The following is an 18,756-nucleotide window of genomic DNA, read 5'->3' as shown; positions in this document are numbered from 1 at the left end:
GAGCCGGGGGGGCAGCGAGGCAGCACGCAAACAGGTCAGGTGGCAGGCATTTCCCCACTCTTTCACAGTTCCGGAGGCCCAATCGAGGTGAGGATTGTGGAGACGGAGCCAAGGGTAGCCCAGGATTAGGGGTTGGCCTGGGGAGCTGAGCAGGTGGAAGCGGATGGTCTCTCGGTGGTTTCCTGACACCATCATTGAGATGGGGGCTGTGATGCTGGTAACTGTGCCACTACGCGGACCGCCCAGGGCCCGGCTGGAACAGGAGTGGACAAGCCGATGGCTTTCCAAGCCCAGCTGACGAAAGCAAGTCCTGTGTCAATAATGTTTGCTTCTGGCGCCAGAGTCCACCAGGGCTGCCAGGGTGTGGGTGGAATCAGACAGGTAAAGACAGACTTGGATGAGGGGTTTACGGCTGATGGAGGGCGGAATGTTCATTGAGCTCATCCGGATTCCTCCTACATCTGGTGAGCTCCGGCCTTTTGCTGGACAGGTGGCGACTCGATGACCATCACCACCACAGTACAGGCACAAGTTGAGGTGATGCGTCGCTGGCTTCTGCAGGGGTTAGGGAGGCGCCGCCGATCTCCATCGGTTCAGACTGGTCCGCTGGTTAGACGGTGTGGCAGGTGCGACAGAAGGGCAGTTGGGACACCCGCGGTGCTGGTGGATGGACTCTGGCGCCCTCTCTCTCGACGACGGACCTGGATCCCGGGCGGTCGATGCGACAGCCAGAGCAATGGCTTCATCAAGAGTGGGGGTTGATCATGGGAAACCAGCTCGCCCTTATGTAGTCCGCCAGGCTGTGGAGGAAGGCATCCACCAATGCTTCCATGTTCCAGGAGCCCGACTTGCCACAGTTCGAAGTCAATGGAGTAATCTGCAACAGTCCTTCTGCCTTGGCTTAATACTCATCAGGGTCCGAGATGCCTCGCTGTGGTGGATTCCAAATCAATACCTTGAGCATCTCCTCTGCTAATAGGTTGAAGGTTGCACATGCTGGGGTCTGGCGCCCAACTCCGCCGTTCCCCAGAGTCGAACTCGCCCGCCAGGTGAGTGATCACGAACCGACCCTCGCCCCTTCAGTGGCAAAAGTCCTGGGTTGCAGGGTAAACTGGACACGCAGCTCGCCAGGAAAGCCCGCATCTGGGTTGGGTCGCCGCTGAACCGCTCTGGGTTGCCGATCCTGGGTTCTGGGGCTCCGCAGCCACGCAGCAGTGGACTGGGCAGGAGACTCGGGTGCTGGGCCGGGTGAGAAGTTGAATGATCCTTGCAAGTTGTTGCTGTTGCTGCTGGAACTGCTGAAGCTGTTGGTAGGCGGCTTGAAGTAGGGAGGCAGTGTCAGCAGTGTTGCGGTTTGCCTCTCTCTCAGTCTCTTCCAGGCGCTGCATGGCGGTGGGTGGTTCTGGTTCGGCCGGTTTCCATGTTGGTTCGACCGTAGGCGCTGGGTCCATGTTTGGTCAGATCGTACTGTCAGACACCAAACAGGACGAGGACCACAAAAGCCGCCACGCTAGAATGTTTATTTAAGGGTTTGGGGTTTCAGGGGTTCCGGAGTTCCAGAGTCTGCGCGGTGTGTGTTCCCCAATAGCCGAAAGCAGCAATGGCAGGAGCTGGATGATCCGGGAAGTCCTGGGGAAAACACACACACAACAGCAATTGACACGAAGCAGCAGTACAGTCAAGGGCTAGGCTGTATTCAGAGAAGAGAGACGGAAGGCAGGTCAAGATTACCGGGCTGGAGATCAAAGAAGTAGTCGAGCGGGTCTGGGTTCACAGGCAAAGAGTAAGAGTCGTTTTCCAAGACAGGCAGGTAACTGGTGCGGGTTTGCAGACGATCTGACAAGTGTGGACTGAAAAGCAAGGCTTTATATACCGGGCATGATGAGTGGTGAATGCAGTGCAGCTGGTAGGTAATCGAGGGTGAGGCAGAGCAGAGCAGGAACAGGTGGAGGTCATCAGACTTTAATCAGCGCGTGTTACCAGGCAGAGAGAGAGCTCATGACAGAAAATAAAGTCAATTTTCGACACACGTCTGTTATTAGTTCAATAAGAAGTGTTGCTTGTTAAAACATGTGACTAGTGAAACTCAAATGATTTTAGAAATATTTAGCCAAAGCCAAAAAGTGTTAGAGAGAAGGAGAGACGCCGGTGCAGCTCAGATGTCTTCATAATTTTCTTTATTCTTTAGTAAAAGGTGCAGAACATTATTAAACTTTAAAGACAGAAAGACACAATGTTGGGCTAATTCACTAGTTATGGATATCACAAGTTTAAACAACGAAAACAGAAAGGATGGAGACAGCAAAGCTAGAGGAGTTATTCCAGATGGGCAAGAACAAGGTAGGCAATTAGTGTGCTTGTCAGAACGTTAGATTACAGCTGTTTAAAGCCAAACGTCACGGTACGCTAGAACAAAACTAAAGGTAACTTTAGCTATAGGGCTGTATCAATTTGTCCAAATTAATAGGTCATCGTAGACGTGTTGTTGTATTATTGCATGTGGATATTGTTATGCTATGTAGGCTACTTTTTTGCAATGTAACGGACCTAAAACCGGAAACGGACAAATATTGTACACGCGTGAATTTGTTTTTTGCGGGGTGGGGTGGGTGGGTGTAATGCTCCATCTCTCTCTCTCTCTCTCACTCACACACACACATACACACACACACACACAGTACCTTTCTTTAGCCACAGTTAATTTTAGTGGTGATATGTGTTATGGACATTGTTATGCACATTATTGACTGCAGTTTATTCTCATCAATGTCAGTCCATGAATGCATATTGATCAGTTGTTGTAGGCCTAGAAGTTGCATTTGAAAATGTTACTGTTGTAGGCTGTTTGTTTTTTATTTCAGCCACACTGTTTTAAAGTGGTTAGGACCATTACACACCAATTTTGAATAAGCCATACTGCAATACCGATTTCATGGTTGCACCATGCACATGTTCGCCGATTATGTGGCCCTCAGTAACCTATAAATTCAATGATGTGGCGCTTCTATGAAAATGAGTTTGACACCCTGCTCTAAAAATATCTGTCCTGGCCTGGTTGCACCGGATTGTGGCCAAACGACAGAAGCGCGGAGAACCCTCCTTTGTCTACCAAAAAGTGTTACTTTGTGCCCCGCGCTCCCCCACTGCTTGTGAAAGAAGGGGGTGGGGGAGGGGGGCTTAACGTGAAAAAGCTTAATGTCCCAAAACGGCAAAGTCATAATGGTAGGCTACAGGAAGTGGGGGGAGGGTATGGGATGACCAGAGCCGTCTTCGCTGTGCTATTCAGAAAGCATCTTATTGTCTTTCCAGGCGCACACAGGTCATTATAGCCTATCGAGTGCCTTAGCAGATAGGCTCTGCTCTTGGGTTTGGCCTCACAGTGAACTATAATCAATTAGGGACTGTTCGTTATTTATTTAAGGGGCTACCGGAGGAGTTTTGGGAGCGTTAGTCAAAAAAGACGTGACCCTCCCTCGCCAGCAAGACATTTTTCTATGACACTCCAAAGTGATTGAGAAAAAACGCATGACCCTCCCCAGTCCCAACAATTTAGGCTATTGATGCCTTCTGTCTACTGGGTCAATTTGGGAGCTTGCATGCTACGACTCCTTCCTTGAAATGCCTTGAAAAGGCTGTCGTTTGCACAATTTCACAAATAATCACTGGGACCTAAAACAAACCTGTCAACTTTTCCCCGGTTTATCGCGATTTTAACTTTTTCCTCGCTGTCTTAGGGAGGAGCTGCAGGGCCGCCGCAAGGGGGTGCGAGGCCCTGTACTTAACTTGACAGATGCATGAACTTACGTGCATGAAATCATGCGATAGCTTACTTTACACATAGCCAAGGCTACCGTCGGTGCACTTTAATAGTAGCCTAGTCTAATAAGCTACACCAGCTTGTCTTTAAGAGGGGAAATTGTATAGCCTATAACATTAGCTGAGTATTTGGCCATATGGTGTTTATCATAGGCTACATCATGAAACCAAATAGTGTAACAAAGGCGAACACTTTAACAGGGGAAATTAATTGGGCATGAATCATTGTGCTGAACGGTATTTGTCAATGCAGAAACACTCGACATTCAAACTGTTGATAAGATGTGCACTATGGAAATTGGTCTGTAGGCTAACAATGTGCTGTACAGGCTATAATCAATTAGCTAAATCATTTGTCTAGCTGTTTAAATTCGTGCTACATTCAAACGCAAAAGGTGCTTTGATATATTTTTTGTTTGAACGCCGGGCAAGCAGGCATGCTGCGTTGCAATGAATGAGGATAATTGGTTTTATCTGCAGATTTATTTTTGCATTATTTTGAATATGACTCGCTCCAGTCTCAACAGCACTTTCCACACGCATCTAAGTTCTAACACATATCCCTCTCTTTCTCTCTCCATCCCTGCACGGTGCTTTCTTAAAGGAGTTGCACCATCTTACAACAATTGCATCTACATTTTCATATTAGAATGTTTTGTCAAGTGTAAGCTTAAACTACCGTGATCAATTTAAGTTCCCGTGCCCCCGCTGAAAGTCTCATGTGCTTATCGTTACACTATCAAATCTATAAGTAACCGTGACAAATAGGGTATAAGATATATAAACTCACGCTATTGTATTATCATATATGTTTGGTAATGGCTCAGCTTTCTCTGATTGTTCTACTGACTTGGAAAATGCATCATGGAAGCAGTAAGTCAAGTCGTATCAAAAACAGTAGTGGCAGAACTCCAAAGTGACACCTTTTGGTTGTTTGTGTCAACTGCAGTTTGTGCCATTTCTGCTGAGAAAATGGGGTGCGTGATTCCTGAAGGAACCCGTCCAAACTTAACGGGGACCCACTGTAGTTGTTTAAGCGCTTATGTGTTATGGTTTGTATAATGTTGTTTTATTTTAATTGGGATGTTAATTAATTTGACATTATTGTTTTTTATTGATATTCTCCTTAATGTAGTATTAGCATGTCATTGTTTTTATATTATTGATTGAATGGACATTATTGTTTTATTATTGCCTTTCCCCTTTTTTTCCATTGCTTTTTATTAGGCTATTGCTTGAATTGATATTATTGTGTATTATAACTATTCTCCTTATTATATTTGACCTACATTCTAATCTGTTCACTGTTCAATTTTAAATATTATTATGTTGTTTTGTATTTATGTGTCGCTTTGGACAAAGGCGTCTGCTAAATCCATATCCATAACCATAACCATTAAAATATGGGATATTATACGGGAAAGTATTAAAACGGCTAGACAGCAGGGGGGAAGTTCAAATATGTGATAAACACGGAAAAAGTCGCCATGCATTGTTTCGGTCCCCGTGCACAGGGATTATTTGTCACATTATTAATCACATACATGTATGATTAACAGGTGCAACACATTTGAAAAGGAAGGACTAGTAGCATGCAAGCTCCCGGGAAAGATTGATTTAAGAACGTTATCACAGTGTGTCTTTGTGGCGCAAAGCAACGCGGGCGGAAGACGGCGACAATTGGCAGGGGAGGGTCATGTCTTTTTTGACAATTCTGTCGGAGGGTCATTGAACAATTTCTAGCAGGCAAGAGAGGGTCATGCAACTTTTTAATGAAGCACTCAAAATCCCTCCGGTGGCCCCTTCAATAAATAACGAACAGTCCCTAGATTGCTGCTGGGCTATATGTCTTGGTTCATGTCTGTTAACAACTCAATGCCGTCAAGTGCGTCGTGGTTGCATCCATTACAAACAAACATGCAATGTGAACGTCTGGGATTGGGGAGAGCACTAAATGCTCTACTGAATAAGCACAATGTCAAACCTTTAAATGAAAGACATAAGTGTAGCTACAATGTAACAAATTCACGGTATACTGTACAATGCATATCATGTGTGACCAAATCATCATCCTTGAATGACAAATTATGCTACAGTCTGTTACAGTTCCGTTTACAATGAGCAGCCTTTATCATATTCACACGGGGGGTACCTTGTGCTTAGCAGTAAGCAGCACTGGTTTCATGTCTGTGATTTTTTTTTTGTAGAGGCAGATCACAGATTTCATTGTGTAGGGAGGATCACTGAAAGCCACATACTGATGCGAAAATGAAATATAAATATATGGAGACAAAAAGAGAGAGAGACAGAGAGCGAGAAAGAGAGAGAAAGAGAGAGAGAATCACTGTGTGGCAGCGCCACTTGGGAGGGGAGGGGATGACAGCCGACCCGTTCAGCTCCCGTCCAGCTTTTAATCAACGCCTCGGGTCAGCTGACCGCCCCTCAGGCCCTGCCTGGCTCCCAGCGCACAGCCAGCCCATCTGACCCCGCGGTCGCCGTGGGAACGAGCCTGTTGAACACGCCCCGCTGAGCCCAATCTGGAGCATCCCATAATAGGGAGCGGGCAAGCAGGCAGGCGATGGCCCTGCGTGATCGTGAGTGACAGGACCACAGATTAATGTGACAATTAAATGAATGCAGAGGGGAGAAAACAGCCTTGGCTTTTCCTGTGAGTGTGTGTTTGTGTGTGCGTGTGTCTGTGTGTGTATTTTTGTGAGTGTATGCCTCTATGCGTGTGTATTCTATTGAAGAAATGTGTGTACTTATGAATGTAGTTACATGCTTGCATTTGCAGATGTGTGCACTGTGAAAGTGTACACCTACACATGTATTTTAGCACATTTGCACTTGGACACAAATGTCTGTATTGTCACATCTGTGTATGTATGTGTATGTGGAGGGTGACTGTGTGTGTGTGTGTGTGTGTGTGTGTCTCTGTTAGTTTTTAGCAGAGACAAGGACAATCCCCTGAGCAAAAGCTGCTGCGTGATTGGCTGGGCTCCAGACTCTGACTCTGTGTGAGGGGCCCTTGAGCATGCTGGGTAATTTAAAGCGTGCCCATATTGATGGGCATGAAAAGAATTAAATGCTGCTGAAATTGCCACGCGTGGCACAGTTTAGGGCACAAATGGGTCTCTCTCTCTCTACACACACACACACACACACACACACACACACACACACACACACACACACTGCTGCCACCGCATCGCTGCACAGCCTGCTTCAGAGAGCTCCATCACGGCTAGTTCCAGGCTCAGCACAGAGCTTCTCTCTGGGTGGGGAAACCTGCTGAGTACTGTGTGTGTGTGTGTGTGTGTGTGTGTGTTTGTGTGTGTGTGTCTCTGTGTGTGTGTGTGTGTGTGTATGTGTTTGTGTGTCTGTGTGTGTGTGTGTGTGTGTGTGTGTGTGTGTGTGTGTCTCTCTGTGTGTGTGTGTGTGTGTGTGTGTGTGTGTGTGTGTGTGTGTTTGTGTGTGTGTCTCTGTATGTGTATGTGTGTGTGTGTGTGTGTGTGTGTGTGTTTGTGAGTGTGTGCGTATGTGATGTGTGTGTGTGTGTGTGTGTGGGGGCGGGTCAGCATATGAAATGATGGTCTGTGGGCAAAGTAGTGCAAAACAAAAACACAGCACATGCAGGGTGGAGACTTTCCTCTTGGTCCTAATTGAAGCTCACAGACAAAAAGAAGACCATTTGAGATCACAGAGCCTGTACAAGGCCCCGGCAATATTGTCCACTTTGGCTTGACACATGCAGAAAGAAAGGAACTTAATAAAGTCATCTTTACTTCTTTGTCAGTGTCTCTGTTAACCAAACATGCTGCGGTGTTCATTATGCTTCCTGTTTCTCTATCACATTATGATACAGGACATAATGCAGTACAGAGTGCTGTGCGGAATTATTGACGACTCAATTTGACTTAATTAATTCATAATTTTAGCACTTCATTAAATTTCTATTTCTTTTGTCTATGTATGCGGCAGAGAGAGCTAGCAACTGGTTATGGCAAGAGGCAGTGTTGAGGTATGTTTCGTTTTCAAGACACAGATTTGCTGGTGTCTCTTTTTCTTCTCTATTGCGCTAAACTACAGAGTTATTGAGAGCTTTATTGTACATTAATAATCATTTCAGCATCTTATTTTACTTTCTATTTTTGTGTAGGTAGTAGAGCGAGCTAATAACTAATTATAGCAAGAGAGAGTGTTGAGGTATGCCTGTGAGAAACATCTTTTAATTTTAACCACAATCATTTTGCTTTCTTCCTTGGGACTCCTAGGCAGCAGAGACAGCCAATACCTGGTTATAGCAAGAGGCAGTGTTAAGGTATGCTTCTGCTCGGGTGATGAAAGCAAAGCTTCACCTGTGTTTGGAACTCTCTCCTCTCTTCTAGAACACTCCGCACTCATGAACTTCCATCACAGGGTCCTCAGCTCTGAGCCCAAAGGCCCGGCGGAGTTGTGAGATCGGATCAGAGTGGCTCCCGTAACAATCTCCTCCTCTCAACGGGAATCGAGCAGCAAACCACGAGCAGCAAGCAGCGACTCCTAAGCCAGCACGGGCACGGGAACTTTGATCTCGCTCTCGCGCTCCGTCTCAAAAAATTTAATTAACAGGAGAGACATCAGAGGAGACTTCCTCCTGTCAGTGTGCGGAGAGATAAATCACACAGCGCTCAGGTCGGAACGCCCCGGCTACTTCAGGAGGCCTCACCTTTTCAGTGGAAATATAAGAATCAATACCTATAAAACATTAGCATCATGGACAGCCGCGCGCAAATTAATGGGCTGTGTATTGATCAAAGAGGAATTAAATATTAATTAGGGTAAACAGGCAGAGTCAACTCCCCAGATACACACAAGTCCCATTTAATTTATCCAATATGGCAAACACAGCAGCAGAGAGAGACAACTCGGCAAAGTGGAGGAGGAGGAGGAGGCTTCTCTCCCACACAGATAGTCAGCATTGAAATAAATGCTAGACTATGTCTGATCTATCATATATTTACATAAATACACCATATACATAAATACATTATAGATCCATAAATAAATCTAACATTTACCAATACATAAATGTAACATAACAATACATAAACAAATGCTAGAATGTTAGCCAGAGTTTCACTTTATGAAACTTTGCCAGGTATTTATAGCGACAGTTTTAGAAAAACAATAGGCCTAAGCCACTCGAGTCTGTGCCTAACAACACCCCTTAACTGTTGTAGAATCAGCGTAGCCTACGGCCTCTCGGGGCTTATTGCTTAAATAAATCAATAAATCAATTAGAATCCACTATAATCAATGGAACTGGCTAGTGGCTACGCCAGTAGTGATAGTGGTGCGCATATTTGAAAAAATTGGACCATTTCTGTAAATGTTTACGCTCCGCAAAACAGAGCGATTGTGCGCCCTGCATAGCCCTGTAAGACTCAGGACTATCAAAAACTGCTTCACAACAACTCCTGAATCTCTACTCTCTCCCTTCCTTCCAGGTCAGTTAGTTAGAGTGCATTTCAATGTAGAGTTGCAGCACTGAGCTCTAACATTAGCTGACAATAAATACATAATGGAAGTCAAACCCCTGCAATAGAGACCACCCCCCCCCCCCACCCCCGGCCGCCTTCTCCCCATCATAAATATTAATGAGTGTTCAGGTATAAACCACCACAGAAATGACCCACTAACACTTACTCCACTAACACTTTACTCCCACTTACCCCTCTAACACGACCCTTCTCAGGGATGGATTACTGAACAGGCTTACCGGTCTCAGTCCCAGGGGCCCAAGGGCTCAGAGGGCCCTGAAGCTCAAGACTCTGTGTGAAGTCACCACTAAAGAAGGGTGGTGGATTGGTGCTGTACATAAACAATAGATGGTGCAACCCCGGACATGTTACAGTGAAGGAGACTGTATGCTGCAAGGATGTGGAGTTATTAGCGGTTAGTCTCAGTCCGTATTACATGCCGAGGGATTTCTTGCACGCAATTGCTGTCTGTGTTTACGTTCCACCTCAAAGCTCTCCCGGATTCAGCATGTGACGTCATCCATTCCACAATCGCAAGGCTTCAAACCCAACACAGTGATGCCTTTTTTGTGATTTCTGGCGACTTCAATCACATAACACTGGATTCCACACTCACAAATTTCTACCAGTTTGTTGACTGCCCTACAAGGAAAAACAGGACAATAGACCTCATGTATGCAAACGTGAGGGATGCATACAGTGCAAACCCTCTTCCCCCTCTGGGTAAGTCAGACCACAACCTCATCCATCTCCAGCCAATGTACAAGCCCAAAGTACAGAAGCTACCAGCTGCCACACGCACCTTCAGAAAGTGGACACCTGAAGCGGATGAGGCTCTGAGAGACTTTGAGTGCACTGACTGGAGTGTGTTACAGAATGGAGAGGACTTAGAGGAGGTCACACAGTGCACAACTGACTACCTGCATTTCTGTATGGACATTGTTTTTCCCACCAGAACTGTATGCTGCTTTCCCAATAACAAGCCTTGGATAACCAGCAATGTCAAGACCCTTCTTAATAGGAAAATGATGGCGTACAGAGAGGGGGACATGGCAGAGCTGAGGCGCGTGCAAGTGGAACTCAAAGTCAAGCTGAATGAGGCTAAGGAGGACGACAGAAGGAAGGTGGAACAGAAGTTTGGTGGAAAACAACATGAAGGAGGCATGGAACGGCATGAAAATGATAACTGGCCTGAAGAAGAGCAGCAGCTCTGTGGAGGGGGACCTGGACAGGGCGAACCTGTTGAACCACTTCTACAACAGGTTTGACTGCCCTGCTCCAGCTCCAATGGGAGCGGTCTGTCCACCACCTCCTGCAGACTCAGGCACTGCTCTTGTTTGCGTGCCTGCCCTACCCCCACCTCCCAGTCTCCCAGTCTCTCCAGCTCTGCATCCCGGTGACACCCAACAACCTAAACCATCATCACCTTACGCCCTGCCCCCGCCTGACGCCTCCTTGCCTGTTCCTGTGGAGGCGTCCACGACTCTGGCAGCCTTGACAGGGACATCAAGGAGGTGGTCATCCCCCAGCCCCCACACCCCCTCAATACCAGTGCAACACTCACCCCCACCATCACTGGATATTGCACCCCTCCCTCACACGGTGATCACGAACAATGAGGCGACAACGACCTCAGTCAACAGCCTTCAGACACAGATGCACCACCCCCCCCTTACACCCCCATCGTCCACAGCAACTCAAGTGAGCTGCTAAACTAAAGAAACTGCACACGGGTAAGGCAGCGGGGCCTGACAGACTGTGTCCAAGGCTACTCAAGGCCTGTGCTGCTGAGCTGGGGGAGCCACTGAAGCACATCTTTAATCTGAGTCTACGCTTTGGACAAGTTCCAACACTGTGGAAGACATCATGTCTCACCCCTGTCCCAAAAAAGCCACATCCTAGTGAGCTTAAGGACTACAGACCTGTCTAACATCACATGTGATGAAGACAATGGAGCGACTCATCTTAGGTACCCCAGACCCCAGATGCGCCATGCACTAGACCCGTTACAGTTTGCATACCAGGAGAAAGTGGGCGTGGACGATGCCATCACTTATCTTCTACACAGGACACATTCTCACCTGGACAAGGGGAAAAGTGCTGTGAGAATCATGTTCTTTGATTTCTCAAGTGCTTTTAACACCGTCCAACCCCTCAGACTGGGAGACAAGCTCTTGCAGATGGGTGTGGACGCTCACCTGGTAACCTGGATCACAGATTACCTGACGGAGCGACCGCAGTTCGTCAGACTTAAGAACTGTCTCTCTGACACTGTGATCAGCAGCACCGGAGCGCCACAGGGAACTGTGCTCTCTCCAGTCCTGTTCACCTTGTACACATCTGACTTCCACTACAACACTGAGTCATGCCACATGCAGAAGTTTTCTGACGACACTGCAATTGTGGGGTGTATCAGGAACGGGCAGGAGGAGGAGTATAGGAGCCTGGTGGAGGACTTTGTGCAATGATGCAAACTCAATCATCTTCAACTTAACACTTCAAAGACCAAGGAGATGGTGGTGGATTTCCGCAGATCTAAGCCCACTCTGCTACCAGTCTCCATCGATGGGGTCAATGTCGAGGTGGTAAGCACCTACAAGTACCCGGGTCTCCACCTGGACAATAAACTGGACTGGTCAGCCAACACTGACGCACTCTACAAGAAAGGGCAGAGCAGGCTGTACTTCCTGAAGAAGCTGCGCTCCTTCAATGAGTGCAGCAAGCTCCTCAGGATGTTCTACCAGTCTGTTGTTGCCAGTGTCCTCTTCTATGCAGTGGTATGCTGGGGAGGAAGCACAAAAAAGGATGCGGGGCGACTTGACAGGCTGGTAAGGAAGGCTGGCTCTGTAGTGGGAGCTGAACTGGAGTGCATCACTTCAATATCTGACAAAAGGACCCTAAACAAACTGATCAACATATTGGACAATGAGTGTCATCCACTCCACAGTACTATTGTTAAGCAGAAGAACCTCATCAGCTGGAGACTTCGCTTACTGCCTTGCACAACAGACAGACTGAGGAAGTCATTCATCCCCAGGGCCATTGAACTGTTTAATGCATCACTTAAGGGAAGAGGAGAAATAGACTTCTCCGCATAGTCTGTCTGCCTCTTCACCACCTCCAATGTCTTGAACTGTCTGTCCACTAGTCACTTTACATTTGTCTCCTGCCTCACTGTTTGCGTGTTGTATTAGCACATATGCACAACCCCTCCCCCCATGCCACATACCTTTCTTAATATAGTTATTTATATATAGATATATAGACTTTATTCTTGCACTGTTGCACTGTTTGACTTACTCATTTGCACCATCACCATGACACTCATTCACACAAAGCACCTTACCTTATCTTATGCACTGAGAACCACAGGCTCAGTCCCTGCTTCAGTCATTGCAAGCGCACCTGATTGATTATTCACCCACTATGTGGATACTGTTTTTTAGAATTGATTTTGATTAAGTTTTATTTAATATAATTTGTATTTTGTGTATATTCTTTATCTTCTACAGTCCTTATAGCTTATTTGTGTTTTTATATTATATACTTTTAATTATGTTTCTGCTGTGCAATAAAGTCTATCTATCTATCTATCTATCTATCTATCTATCTATCTATGTTCTCCACCCCTGATATCTGAATGGGGCCCCTCAGTCAAATAATACAGGTTATGTTAGATGATACGTCTTAATAGGGCCCCTCAATAATATACCATGGGTTATGCTATTCACCCCTGATATCTGAGCTTGCTTTTTTTGCTTTTTTTCAAAGCAAGATGCCTTGAATAATCTGTTGATAGTTATGCCATAGTTAAGTCTCAATCTGTCCATTTCCTTCCAGAAAACTGGGCATTTCTTGCAGGGGGGGCTTTTCAGGTCTGTGCCCAGGGGCCAGTGGCTCATGATCTGTCCACCATGACTCTTCTCCTATTTCCAACACTAGAGACAGAGATACAATAATATGTGTGCCATTGAGAACAACAAACTGCTCAAATAACTCTATAAAGCTGACATGCCATTTGACAGGTAAATACACATACAAGCCCTGATTTAAATGGCAGGCAAGCAGCTGAATGATCCAAGTGTCTCATGCATGAACCGTTGTTTGAGCACAGAATCTTTCTCATTGTATAACATATGCAACTATATTTTTGTAACTATATTTGTGTGGCTTTTTTGACTTTTGCCTATTGAATAGGAAGTGAAGAGACAGGCGTGACAGAGAGTGAGATGGGATGGGATCAGGAAATGACCCGGGTCGGACTTGACCCTGTGCCCGCATGGTCACTCGGACCCATTCATAGTATGGGTGCTGTAGCCAGTTGTGCCCCAGCGCCTCATCGCTAAATTAGCTTTAGCTAAATTTAAGACTTGGCACTTTGGCCACCTTTCAAATCAGGGCCCATTCTGTAGAAGGAATGAAATTAATATGGACTCATTTAGCAGATTTTATCCACATGAGCCTCCAGTCCCTGCTGGGTTTCAACAGTATCTGGTCTCCCTGGGAGTTGACCCCTGACCTTTATGTTCTCATCATCCTGCAGTAGTAGTCGAGGTGCCGTTTGCCTCCCCTGATGGCTTGAGCTTGGGCTTGTGGAAGTTTATCTTAGCGCCCTTAGCAGACACACCCAGTGGGGAGACGTCTGAGTAGCGCTATGAAGCTAGTGGATTAGCGCGGCGTCTCCTCCATCTTCAAAGGGAAAGACGACAGGACCACATCTGTGGCACCGCTTCCCTCGTTCAGCAGATTAATTAAGAGAGCCTGTGCCGCTGTTCTCTTTAATGCTGTAATTGGCCAAATTTGAGAGATCAGCGTCAATGACGCTCAAAACACACACAGTGCGCATGGCGATAATTTCAGATCTCATGCAATCTCCGAAGTCGGGGTTTGTGTTTGATTAAGCTCCTGCCATATGGGAATAGGTTTCAAAGCAAATGCGGAGGATGAAAGATTAGTGTGTTGTGAGTTGCGTTTGATAAGGCAAACAGAGCTGAGGGGGTCTTTTCAGGACATGGCACACCAGTCAAACTGAGTATCAAAAACTGCATGCTTATACACAAGACCTGCAAGAATGTGTTCAACTGCATTCAGCCATTCTTTATAGGTTTTCTGGTTTGCTTTCAAAAAATAATTTCTCTGTTGCGTATCATTTTTTTTTTAGCCAATACTTGCTGTCAGATTTGCATTAGATGTGGTCTAGATGATTTACATAAGGCCCTATATGATATCTTGTTAAACAGGAAGCAATACTCATGCTCTGATGTCATATCCTGTGGTGACTCACCTGAGGCCTGGGGTGTCCAGTGACGAGGCAGGTGAGCTCCAGGATCTCGCCCTCCCTAATGGTGTAGACTCGCTCCGAGTAGCGTTCCTCCTCCACATTGCAGGCGTGGCCCGAGTGCACAATCCGAACAGTAGGAGGCGCTGTGGAGAACACAACAAGCAGCAGGGTCAGAGGGGCGGCACGAGGAGAGGAAACAAAGGTGCGTTCAAAATTCTCACACATTGACAACTGTTTGCGGAACTTCTGTTTGTCCTGAGTTCACCATGAACAGTTGAGAACACCTGCAATAGTCCAAGGACAAGATCAGATGGGGTGATATATAAAGTTTGTAAAATGTGTGCACTACGTTTTAACAAAAGACATAATTGACATTGACGCTTGGAGTTGAACTTTTTTTTTCTGTAATTGGAGGTGTTCAGAGCAGCAGGCTCCTTCTATTTTATGTATTCTATAATAGTTCAAAGAAAATGTGTGCCCCTAATGTTCAATACATCTGTTCAAAGAAGTTGAATGTGCCTCTTTACTCAACGTCTAGCCAGAGGCTGACTTTGAAAACAGATGTGGCCCAAACGTGGCCCACATCTGTCCTGCAGTCAAACATGAATATCAATGCCAGACCTTTTCATAACCAGCCCAGATGAACAAGTGTGTTTACCTCTATGTGGGCACGCAGACCCTTGTCATTGAAAAATGGCAGTAATTGAATGTTCCTCCGCTTGTTTGTTCGGAAAAACATATCAGCGCTGAATGGTGACAAACGTAAACGCAGCTATTGACTGCTCCTCATCACAAGAGAGACGGCTGCAGGAACGATAGCAGCAGCAGTCCCAGCAGTGTAAACAGAGAGGAGCATAAAAGCGTCACATAAATCACAACCATGGAAAAAAAACAAAAAAACAACCAAGGTCTTTCAGGGACCTCTGAAGACTCGAAAGAACACAGGAACCATCGACAGAGAACAGAATGAATGAGAATGAAGAATATATATCATAATAATTAAAATAAACACAGAGAAGAAGAGAAAGAGACGATCACAGATGTTTGCATTGAATATGTCCCTTTTTCCCCCCCACATGAAAGCCCTACTTAATGGTTTGCCATTTGTCTAGTTGCATATTCTTTGCCAGAAGTAGGACATGTTGATATAGCAGAAACTGGCTTGCCAAGTGCATCATGCCAATGGCTATGGCCTACCAAGCCAGTTGGCTTCTAAACGGCCCATTGTGATGGTACTGCAAAACTCCTATTTGACAACCAGACCCAGGCACGTTTGAAACACACTCACATATTTTTTTTTTTTAATGACACGTGTATCACTGGTGCCATAAACACACAAAGATGCACACACCTACACACACGCACACACACACACACACACACACACTTACACATCATGAAATAGTGATAGTGAACTAGGGATACTAATAAACTAGTGATCTTTAAACTGATCAATGAGCTAATAAAAGCTCCCATTGCACTGTACCATACCTTGTAGAATGGAATTTGAGAGTGTGGCGCTGACAGCTAGGCACTGTCCATCAGAGGAAGCCCTACACTACACTGCACTGACTCATACATAGCCCTACACTGGCTGCTGCATCACAAGCGTGGCCATCCCATAATTGCAGGGCAGGTGAGGGATCGTTGCTAAGCACTTCAGCTCCAGTGGACACCATGATGATGATGGAGACAGATGTGGCTTCGGATTCACCTCACTGAAGAGTAAGAGACGCCCTGCAGCCGAGCATGCTGGGAAACCAAGGGGAAATTATGGGATGAGTTCTGTCAGATAGATACTCTGCTCCGCTCAAAGACTGTTAACTGAGTCAGAAAATATGACACAGACTAAAATGTTCCTGAAAACAGCTGTGGCAAAGGTGCAGTCAGTACAACTTTACAATCGAGTAAACCCAGTAAACTATCACTGGCCTCTGGTGTTTGTACAGTACATAGTTCAGTACACAGATCTTTATGGAGAGCCTTGTATATGAACAGGGGATGGGAAGACAAAAGGTCCAGAAACCAAAAGACCTGGCAGAGGCCAGATATATCTCCCTCTCTCCCTCCCTCTCAAACTCCATGCCTCCCTCTCTGTGCTGCTGCAGGGCTATCGTTAGCACAGCAGCACACTGCACTCTTGCCTCCGACGCAGCCTCCTCACTCACAGAGAGAGACACACAGAGAGAGAGAGAGGGAGAGAGAGATAAAGGGAGATTTAGAGATAGAAGGGGAGAGAAAGTGATGGTGAGAGAGAGAGGGAACTCGAAACAGAGGGAGAGGGGAGGGAGAGAGTGCGAAAGACAGTGAGAAAGGGACAGAGAGTTAGATAGAGGGAGATAGAGAGATAGAAAGGAGTTAGAAAAAGGAGGGGAGAAAGAGGGACAGAGAGTAAGGGCGATAGACAGAAAGATGGGGGGGATATAAGGGAGAGAGATGGAGTGAGACAGGGAGAGAACTTAAGAGGGAGAGAGAAAAAGAGAAAGAGAGAGAGAGAGAAAAGAACATAGTGAGCAATGGAGAGATAGAGAGAATCGAGAGGTGAAAGTCACGCTAGCCGTCAAACTGGCTATCGATTGCGTGCTAACCCGTGAAACCTCGGCGGCATGGCGGGGTGGTGTGATGTGGTTACGGATGCTGTCACTGCTGCGGACTGTTTCCGGCCCTCCAGACGAGATAATTGGCAGCAGAACGCAGCCAGGGAGGCGCACACAGACCCTACACTGACTCTTAAAACAGGAGCAGGCGTGAGACAGAGAGAGAGAGAGAGAGGCCCTGGGGCCCAACACGATGCAATTACCGCAATGAAGCCCTGTCCTCTCCACACACTCACACACAAGCAAATACGCATGCAAACACACACACACACACACACATACAAACACACACTGTGATGCTCCGGCAAATGGAGATGTGCGACTTGCCAAACGTACCTTGGTTAGGTACACACACCCTTAATTAAGCCTTTAAGTTTCCACGTCTTGAAAAGCATAGTGTGCGGGAGATGAGCGAGACATGACCAAAAAAAAAACATTGCTGCAGATGTACAATACAAGTAGTGTAATCCCTGGTTGACAGTTTTAGTTAGTAGAAAACAGGTTAGCTTTTCCGAGCCTTCCAAAAGCCTTCACATTAAGAATCCCTGCCCTGACTGATTGACTGGAGAGACGTAGGCCACGGGTTAAATTCTTTGTTTTGCTATTGTGGGGTATCCGCTGAGAGCCCATACCTGAGTTGACTGAACCTCGTTTGTTTAATTGTTTCCACACTGGAGAGTGCTTGACATACTTTCGTCTACACTAAATTGTCTGTTGAGAGACAGGTGAGAGAACTGCACTGATACCAAGCTTTAATATGCACAAGAGTTTACAAACGCTCATTACTAGAACAGTGTTTGCTGGATTTGATTCATTATCAAATATTGTTTATGATCAATAAGTTGTTTTGGTAAACTTGTTAAACTCTGCAATGGGTTTTAGACCTTGTGTGCAGTTGTTGTTCTCTTACATATCAATGTGCACTGAGTGGTCTGGTTCTGAAATGCTGATTATGGTTGGTTTGGGGTCTCTTCACACAGCCAGCCAATCAGTGATTTAGTTTCGTTCCAGCTGTTGGGTATGGCCCTTCATTTCAGCCAATCACAGGACCAGAGGTGATCCATTCCCTCCTACCAGGTTAGGTAAAGAACTTAATGGTTTGTTAGAGACAATAAATCCTGCAAGCTGATATTTCCCACTCCTGTGGGAACACCAGGTTGTCATGAATACATAAACCTGCTTTGTTTGTCAATACCACACACAAACACACACATATGTAGACATGCACACACATGTACGTACACACACACACACACACACACACACACACACACACACACACACAAACACACACACACACACACACACACCACACACACACACACACACACACACCTATATTGATTTCTGTGCTTTCTGTAGAACAGCAAGAGACGCTTGCCGTAGAACCAGCAGTCAGGTCCAGTCCTGGTGGCCTGTATCAGTGTGTGCCGTAAGGGGCAAGAATAATGGCAGTCCAGTGGTGGGGGGTGGCTGCATCTCAGGCTGGCTTTCTCCTGCTAATCGGCTTGTAAAGCCCATTTGCTTATAGTACCTACAG

At 46.2% G+C, this 18,756-nt stretch overlaps 1 protein-coding gene across 1 annotated transcript in view; it reads right to left on the bottom strand.

The window, feature by feature from the left end:
* LOC125299176 (MAM domain-containing glycosylphosphatidylinositol anchor protein 2-like) overlaps positions 1-18,756 on the bottom strand; it is a 214,908-nt gene that overhangs the window by 147,436 nt on the left and 48,716 nt on the right. The window contains 1 exon segment of the mRNA XM_048250330.1: positions 14,623-14,762. Coding sequence (XP_048106287.1) covers positions 14,623-14,762 — 140 coding nt within the window.

Source organism: Alosa alosa, chromosome 8, assembly GCF_017589495.1.
Source record: "Alosa alosa isolate M-15738 ecotype Scorff River chromosome 8, AALO_Geno_1.1, whole genome shotgun sequence".
NCBI lineage: Eukaryota > Metazoa > Chordata > Actinopteri > Clupeiformes > Clupeidae > Alosa > Alosa alosa.
Note: the sequence above shows the minus strand (reverse complement) of the source record. Positions and strands in the feature narration are given on the sequence as shown.